The sequence below is a fragment of the Priapulus caudatus genome, unplaced genomic scaffold (genome assembly GCF_000485595.1).
Source record: "Priapulus caudatus unplaced genomic scaffold, Priapulus_caudatus-5.0.1 Scaffold1232, whole genome shotgun sequence".
In the NCBI taxonomy this organism is placed as follows: Eukaryota; Metazoa; Priapulida; class Priapulimorpha; order Priapulimorphida; family Priapulidae; genus Priapulus; species Priapulus caudatus.
The window spans coordinates 18825-28224 of record NW_014578293.1 but is presented as its reverse complement, the minus strand read 5'-3'; the positions used below and the strand labels follow the sequence as shown (position 1 = coordinate 28224).

Here is a 9400-nt window from a genome sequence, read left to right as displayed (position 1 = left end):
AAACCCGTGTTTATGATAAAGCATAGATTGTCCGGCAAGCAAGCTTCACCGCTATAGGCGCACAGCGCGCACGTTTCTCTCCCGCTCACCCCCCCTCCGCCTCCCGATCCCGCCGCCCATCCCTCCCGCCCCGCCGCACCCGTTTATTTTCGCCGTTGTTTGTGCGGCGACTTCAAAGCCGCAATGCTGAGGCCGAGGATCAGATGCCTGTTGCTGACAGCAGAGAGGAAGGCCGCCCGCGGACTCTCTCGATACTCGTGTGCCTGTGCGTGAGTCAAGCGAGAGAGGGCGCTGATGGGCCGAGAATGACGACAGGACAGACAGGATAGATAGAGAGCGAGAGACGATGACGGAGACGGAGAGATGAGAGGAGAGGGTCTGGAGAAAGAAAGAGCCAGAGGAAAAGCAAGCCAACGAGAAGCAGACAGACAGGACACAAAAAGAAGATGGGCGTGCTAAGATACGTAGCGAGAGACGAAGACAAACGGAGCCGAAGGGAGCGGTGTAGAGAGAGAGAGAGAAGAGAGAGAGAAATAGGAGAGACAGAGAGAGCAGAGAGAGAGCGAGAGAGAGGGAGAGAGCAGAGAGCAGAGAGGAGAGAGAGAGAGAGAGAGAGAGAGAGCTAAGCTACGACAGCGATCTTTTTTTCTCCGCTATCCTTCCCACGCCGTGCGGTCGTCCGTCACTGTCGATGTGAAGACTGTTTGAGATGGGTCGCCAATCGGCGATCGCGGCCATGACGGACGACGCATGCGCGACGGACAGATTGTGCATAACGCCGCAGCGACGCCTGCCGGATTCTCAGCGGAGTGGCTACTCGCAACGCCGCATGTTGTATTGAGTGGATGAGCACGCGAGCGACACTTGTAAGGACCCCCAGCGCTCGCTCTCCTCCTCCCCCTCTCTCTTTATCTGTTGCTCTCTGTCGCGCGCTTTCTCTCGCCCTCTCTCTCTTTGCTCTCTCTCGCTGGGGTTGTCGGTTCTCTCTCTCTCTTTCTCTCTTTCGCTTGTCGCTTTCTCTCTCTCTCGTCTCTCTCCTTTCTTCTCTCTCGCTTTGTCGCTCTCTCTCCTCTCTCGCGCGCGGCTTTTCCTCTTCGCATCTTCTCGCTCTCTCGCTCTCTCTCTCTCTCGTTCTGCTCTCTCTCTGCTCTCTCTCGTCTCTGCTCTTTTCTCTCTCTCGCTCGCTCTTTGTTCTCTCCTCGCTCTCTCTCTCGTCTCTCTCTCTCTCTGCTCTCTCCTCTTCGCTCTCTCTCCGTCTCTCGCGCCGCGCTTTCTCCTCGCGCTCGCTCTGTCCTCTCTCTTCTCTCTCGGTGTCTCGCTTTATCTCTGTAGGTCTTCCCTTTCCGCCCCAATTCTCTTATTTTCCTTCACCACTGACAACTGTAGTGGAAAGTAAGTTGGCCAGCCAACACGAACAGAACTCTGTTCCAGCGAACCTGTCCGAATATCGACACGTATATCTTTCGGCTAGGGGTCACTGAGGTCATGTTTAGCAGTGTATTCGGCAGTGCCGAACGAATGACTTCAACCAAGTCATAGCAATAGCGAGAACAGTATTCAACTGGCCGATGAATTTGAACAAGATGAAGTAATCAGTCCGAATTTCATGTAACTTCACATGATCACTACATAAAAATTTATGCAATTATTATTTTCAATGCTTTAGTTTGGTTCATTGTTTTCCGTTTTTTTACCGTTCACTATTAGCAAGTCCACCGGAAAGCCAGTGAAGCTAAAATTAAAGAGCAACAAGAAGAATATAGAGAATATAAAATAATCATGAAATAATAAAATACAAACGACGGAAGAAAATATAGAACGATAGAAAGTATGAGCAGGTGTTCATCCCTCCTCACGGCAGAGAACATACGCTAAACAGTCACTGTATACCTGACATGTAACCTACATGCCAGCCATGACAGATTCAGTGTTTATATTATAACAGATCCAGTGGCATGCTGAACAATTGTTTATTTGTAGGCCTGACGCGATTGGTTGATGATTGAGGTTGCATGACTGCAACTAATAGTTCGATCTAATGAGTCAGTATCGGTTACTCGGGGTTAAGTGTGGGGAATCATAGGGCGTGTAGATCGGATCTAACCTCATATCGCAGCAATTTGTGCGCGAATAGCTGAGCTATGCAGCGTTAATATGAAGCGTCATCGTTGCCGATCGGTGTAAGTATTACGTAGGAATGGCGTGCGACCGGTAGTCAAAAACCTTCAAAGGCAGCTCTCTTTTAAGTTGAGCTTTATTGTCATTTCGCGTATTAGTGATTCTCTCCTTCTCTTTAGTATGTTGCAAACTGAGGATTTTACTACTGCGATCCGTAGATGCTGGAGTTGGTATCCACTTTCTTTCGTACGTCCTATAGTCCTTGACTTTTGAAACCAATATTCACAGAGGTTACGAGCAGTCTTAAGACAGATCACAATGCGTCAGATCATCACAAGTGTGTGGATAGTGACCGCTACGTTAGAGGGAGCGTCGGTCAACGCGCTCTACAATATCGAGCATACCCTTCAGCCAATATGGAGAAAATTCATTTAATTGTGCATCACTTGTTCGCGTTAGAGGATCATGAAACGTGTGCGGGTCGTACGCTTGCAATAAAGGAATGATAATGTTATTACAACGCAATTTTCTTCTCCAGGAGAATGTCTACGAAAACCACCAATTATGCCTACGACTTCTAAGCTAAGGGTCGATATAGCGGACTTATTATAGCCATGATTTTTAAGCCTATAAAGCCAGTATATTATTGCTAACCAAAATAGCAATGCTTTAATAGTAAGGAGGGCCTTATGAAATACAAGAAATTGCAGTGCGAAAAAACAAGAGTGCTGCCTTAAGTTGCATGGAATCATACACTTTCGTTGTCGTGGGCGACCGTGTATGCCTCCAGCGCAATTTCTTTAGATTATTACCTTATAATGAGGCCATGCGTATAATGCGGATCGTAGCTCCCTGCTACTTGCTAATACGGGATAGGACGATCCCTTAGTTTAAATTATGCTTTAGTGACGCGAGAAACAAAACATGGCGGCTGCTGATTAAGGCCGATTCCATCTCGACACGAATTCTTCTCGGCTAGTGAACACGTAGTGGGCACCGCCGTGCACCGTCACAGCTCTCACGCCGTGCTCGCGCGTCGAGATCTTTCACGCACATCGTCAGTGCGAAATTCAAACGCGGGATCGGGGCTACCAGCCACGGTAGGCCCTACCACTGTCAGGTGATCATGATAGGCCTGCATTCTATACTCTATATTCACTTCTTTGTTATTTAATTCTGTTCTCGCCATCACAGCACGCGGGCAGGGGCGGCAGCGTAGGTAAATGACCGAGGGAGAAGACACGATCTGAAGTGGCAAAGAAACTGCCCACTTAGTCTTCCACGTTGGTAAGGCGTATCTGTGACATAAGCGGCACGCGTGTAACGTGTCGCATTGGCCAGCCATGTTGATTACCACGCGCCCTCATAATATAACGCTACCTCGTTACCGCCCGTCTCGAAATTTTATCAGAGACTGCACGCGCGTGTCTTCTAGTTGCGTATGCTCGTGATTTCACGCCGCCCTTAAGTTAATTGGATGAATGATTCGCTAAACACCAGGCATTGTTTACAAGAGAGTGAGAACGTGCCCGGTGTACACAAAGGTGTACAAATTGTGTATCGATTAACGTGAACAATACACCATCGACAAAACGCATTCCGCGTGAAGTGTTCATCACTGCTTTCATACTCTCTATGCCCGTCCCCTGGCCGGCCGTGAGATTGCGGTTATTAGTTGGGCTTGTATTTCTTGCGCTATAGGTCAATGACAGCCTTGAATAAATTTAACCGCGTATTTGGGCACATTAATCGATGAATTTGCTATAGAAGTTCCAGTTCCTTGCTATTCGTAGCCTTTTTATGTTAAGTCGGCTCCGCTCACACACAGCCACGGGATCTTACGTTTGCAACTTCGTGAAATCCCAATCGTAAACTATCCAATGTTGCGCAATAATTGTGATTTTAATTATATTTCAAATCTATTTCTGATTTTAAATTAGATTAGCAGTCGAAGCAGAATGAAGGAAGCCGGATGCTCCCCTAACTGTAATGGAATGCCTCACCAGTTGATAGGCGCTACTTAACTTTCATTGCATGCCTGACACACTTAAGCGCTACCCGTACTCATCAGTAAGACTGTTGCTTTTAAAGACGGAGAAACACTTGTCGCGGGCTCAGCATATTCCGCAGTTGTGCAAACGGCCTACATTTAAACTCTTAAACTGCGACTATCGAATATTGGAAGCGGCTTTGACTTTCAATTCTCTGGAGAGATGGGGAGAAAGGGAGAGAAGAGAAAAGAAGAGAGAGAGTAGGGGCCAGAGATATAGTGGAAGAAATAGTGTGATATGAGTGAGAGAGGGAGGGGTGTAAGGGAGAGAGGAAGTGTGGTGTAAGGAAAGGCAACAAAGAGACGTGTGAGGAAAGCCTATAACGGAAGATGTAAGTGTACGTGAAAGAGTTTGTACGGTCCACGGAGGAGGTTTTGAGAGAAATCGTTAGAGTGTATAGAAATGGCTTAGTAGTTAGTATCAGAATATAACTTGATTGTGCAAAAGCAAAAATAACAAGAGGGACCGAGGGGCAGTTTGAGGGCGGAAATTGGTGGTGTCTACAAACAGGTGTTAAGGGGAAGTGTCAACTGGGTCTTTGGGTGTCATTCAATGCGGGTAGGCGTAGGGTTCAGTTTAGGATTCAGTTCAGAAATACATTGGGTTCAGTTAAGACAGCTTCACAGACTGCTGTCCCGTAGCTTTCCCGTAGCTGTCCCGTAGCTGTTCCGTAACTGTAGCGTACCTGTCCCGTAGCTGTCCCGTAGCTGTCCCGTAACTGTAGCGTACCTGTCCCGTAGATGTCCTGTAGCTGTCCCGTAGCTGTCCTGTAACTGTCCTGTAACTGTCCTGTAACTGTCCCGTAACTGTCCCGTAACTGTCCTGTAGCTATCCCGTAACTGTCCCGTAGCTGTCCCGTAACTGTAGCGTACCTGTCCCGTAGATGTCCTGTAACTGTAGCGTACCTGTTCCGTAGATGTCCCGTAACTGTCCTGTAGCTATCCCATAACTGTCCCGTAGCTGTCCCGTAACTGTAGCGTACCTGTCCCGTAGATGTCCCGTAACTGTCCTGTAGCTATCCCATAACTGTCCCGTAGCTGTCCCGTAACTGTAGCGTACCTGTCCCGTAGATGTCCCGTAACTGTCCTGTAGCTATCCCATAACTGTCTCGTAGCTGTCCCGTAACTGTAGCGTACCTGTCCCTAGTCATTGCTATCGTGTAGTTATTGACACCTCTCCGATGTCGCGACATTGCAGCCATTCCGCCGTATTTGGAGATACTCCCGCCACGCCCGTACGCAGAGAGCCCCTACTTCACGCCGATGACCGCCAGGCACCGCTACAATCGAAGCTACGGCTACGCCTGCAGCGAACCTGCCGGCTACCTGGGGAACGACTGTCCGTCAGTGCGGTCTGCCGACTGCTCGCACTGTACGGCCGACGCTGGGTTCTACTCACCGTATCGACAGCGAGCCGACAACAGCAAGACACCAAGTCGCGCCAGGGACCAGGCGCGAGTAGCCGAGAAGAAAGGTAGGGGGCGCGCGCATCACCTATGAGAGCGTAGACTGATTATTCCGCGCAGCTTGAGATGAGCGGGAGCCCGTTGTCAGAAACAAAATTAGTCTTAACATTAGTCTTAACATTAACAATTTCTCGTAGACCGTCGACAACACTTTGTTTCGTATTGTTATGAGGAGATCTGCTACGATTTTTCATTTTCGTAACTTCGCAGCGTTTCCGTCAACGGTCTAAGAGAAAAAAATTATGTTAATTAAGATTAATTAGCCAATTTTGTTTCGGACAACGGGCCTCGGGTTTCTTACCCAGCCCGCTGTCGCCATGGGCAACCCTTTGTAGTATGCGATTTGTACAAAGATTCCACGTGGTGATTAATATTTGATGATTTTACTACGAATGAGAAACGCGGGCAGCGGTAAAAAGAGACAGCAGGAAAAAAGAGAGCGTTTAATAAGCTGATAGATAACCGCCTCTTGTTAATATTAAATGCGAATCACGCATGAAAATTAGAGTGGGGTGCAGCACAGCATGTATCAACGATGTAGAGCGGCAATCGATGACGTGGCACGTGTATGTGTCCGTGCGTGCGTGCGTGCGTGTTCCAGCGAACCTGTCCGAATAATCGCACTATATCTTTCGCTAGAGGTCACTGAAGGTCATGTTTAGCAGGTGTATTCGCAGTGTCCGACGAATACTTCACCAAGTCATAGCAATAGCCGAGAAATATTCAACTGCCAGTGAATTTGACAAGATGAAGGTATCAGTCCGAATTTCATGTAATTCCACATGATCACTACATAAAATTTATGCAATTATTATTTTCATGCTTTAGTTTGATTCATTGTTTTCCGTTTTTTTACCGTTCACTATTAGCAGTCCACCGGAAAGCCAGTGAGCTAAATTAAAAGCAACAAGAAAGAATATAGAAATATAAATAATCATGAAATAATAAAATAACAGAACGACGGAGAAATATAGATCGATAGAAATATGGAGGTGTCATCCCTCCTCACGGCAGAAGAACATACGCTAACAGTCACTTATACTGACATTGACTCTACATGCCAGCCATGACAGATTCAGTGTATATATTATAGACAGATCCAGTGCATGCTGAACAAGTGTTTATTTGTAGCTGACGCGGGTTGATGATTGAGGTTGGCATGCGTGCACTAATTAGCTTCGGAATCTAATAGAGTCAGTATCGGTTACTCGGGGGTTAGTGTGGGGGTAATCATAGGCGTGTATATCGATCTAACCTCAATATCGCAGAATTTGTGCGCGAATAGCTGAGCTATGCAGGTTAATATGAAGCGTCATCGTTGGCATCGGTGTAAGTATTCGTAGGAATGGCGTGCGACGAGTAGTCAAAAAACCTTCAAAGGATCTCTTTAAGTTGAGCTTTTATTGTCATTCCGTATTGGAATTCTCTCCCTTCTTCTTTAGTATGTTGCAAACTTGAGGATTTTACTACTGCGATCCGTAGTGCTGAGTTGTGTGATCCACTTTTTCTTGTTCTGTCGTCGTTATAGTCCCTTGGACTTTGAAGACCAATATTCACAAGGTTACGAGCAGGTCTTTAGAAGACAATCACAATCGTCAGCATCATCACAAGTGTGTGTGTGACGTACGTTAGAGGGAGCGTCGGTCAACGCGCTCTAAATATCGAGGCATACCCTTCAGCCAAATATGGAGAAAATTCATTTAATTTGTGCATCAACTTTTCGGCGTAAGAGGATCATGAAAACGTGTGCGGGTCGTACGCTTGCAATAAGGATGATAATGTTATTACAACGCATTTTCTTCTCTCAGGAAATGTCTACGAAAACCACATTATGCCCTACGACTTCTAAGCTAAGGGTCGATATAGCGGACATTATTATAGCCATGATTTTTAAGCTATAAAGCAGTATATTATGTGCCTAACCAAAATAGCCAATGTTAATAGTAAGGAGGGCTTATGAAATACAAGAAATTTGAATGGAAAAACAAGAGTGCTGCCTTATTCATGGTAATCATACACTTCGTTGTGGTGGGGGGACCGTTATTCCTCCACGCATTTCTTTAGATTATTACCTTATAATGTTGCCATGCGTATAATGGATCGTAGCTCCCTGTAACTTGCGTAATACGGGGATAGTGAACGATCCCTTAGTTTAAATTATGTTTAGTGACGCGAGAACAAACATGGCGGCTGTGATTAAGGCGGATTCCATCTCGACAGCGAATTCTTCTCGGCTATTGAACACGTAGTTGCACCCGCCGTTCACTCGTCCAGCTCTCACGCGTCTCGCGCTCGGGATCCTTTCACCGACATGTCAGTGGAAATAAACGCTGGATCGGGGCTACCAGCCAGTAGGCCTACCACTGTCAGGTGATCATGATAGGCTGCATTCTATTCTCTATATCACTTCTTGTTATAATTCTGTTCTCGCATCACAGCACGGCGGGGCAGGGGGAGGTAGGTAAATGACCGAGGGAGATAACACGATCTGTAATTGGGAAAGAAATCTGCCATTAGTCTTCCACGTTGTAAGGTATCTGTGCATAAGCGGCGCGTGTACGTGTCGATGGCAGCCATGTTGATTACCACGGCTCATTATAACGCTACTGTTACCGCGTCTCGAAATTTTATCAGAGACTGCACGCGCGTGTCTTTGTGCGCGTTGCTCGTGATTTGCTTAATTAATTGGATGAATTATTCGCAAACACCGCGCATTGTTACAAGAGAGTGAGGAACGTCGGTGTACACAAAGTGTACAAATTGTTGTATCGTACGTGATACAATACACCATCGACAACGCATTCCGCGGTGAGGTTTTCACACTGCTTTCACACTCTCTATGGTCCCTGGCGGCGTGAGATTGGGTTATTAGTTGGGCTTGTATTTTTGCGCTATAGTCAATGACAGCCGTGAATAAATTTTAACCGCGTATTTTGGGAATTAATCGGATGATATTTGCTATAGAAGTGCAGTTCCTTGTATTTCGTAGCTTTTTATGTTAAGTTCGGCTCCGCTCACACACAGCCACGGGATCTACGTTTGCAACTTCGTGAAATCCAATCGTACATCCAATTTGCGCAATAATTGTGATTTTTAATTAGATTTCAATCTTTCTGATTTTTAATTTAGATTAGCAGTCGAAGAGAATGAAGGAAGCCGGATGCTCCTAATCTGTAATGAATGCCTCACGCAGTGATAGCGCTACTTAACTTTCATGCAGCTGACACACTTAAGCCTACCGTACTCACAGAAGACTTTTGTCTTTTAAAGACGGAGAACACTTGTTCGCGGTCTCAGCATTTCCGCAGTCGTCAAACGGCCTACATTTAAACTCTTAAACTGGCGATCTATCGAATTATTGGAAGCGTTTGACTTTCGTCGTCGGAACTGATCTTTTAAGCAAAATCCTCTCTGATCCTTCATTGTCTTAACGACGGTTGGTTACGATGAAATATCATTAAATCTTCTGTTTGCAATTATTCCGACGACGGCAAACAAAGACAAATGTGTTTTATCTACGAGGCATGGAAAATTCACTCGATGTCAATTTGGCGAGGGGTCACATCTGTCTTCCACCCATGGGGGTTGGCGTTAACCATTACCTTGTACGGATCTATACATTTGTTTTCGTGATTGGTAACTGTAACTGGTCTGTATAACTATCCTATGGAGACAATTATCTATTTATCTATCTATCTATCTATTTATCTATCTATCTATCTATCTATCTATCTATCTATCTATCTATCTATCTATCTATCTATCT

At 46.0% G+C, this 9400-nt stretch overlaps 1 protein-coding gene across 1 annotated transcript in view; it reads left to right on the top strand.

Annotated features, from left to right (window-relative positions):
* LOC106815905 overlaps positions 1 to 9400 on the top strand; it is a 16396-nt gene that overhangs the window by 551 nt on the left and 6445 nt on the right. The window contains exon 2 of the mRNA XM_014820432.1: positions 5367 to 5642. Coding sequence (XP_014675918.1) covers positions 5367 to 5642 — 276 coding nt within the window. The remainder of the gene's footprint in view (positions 1 to 5366; positions 5643 to 9400) is intronic.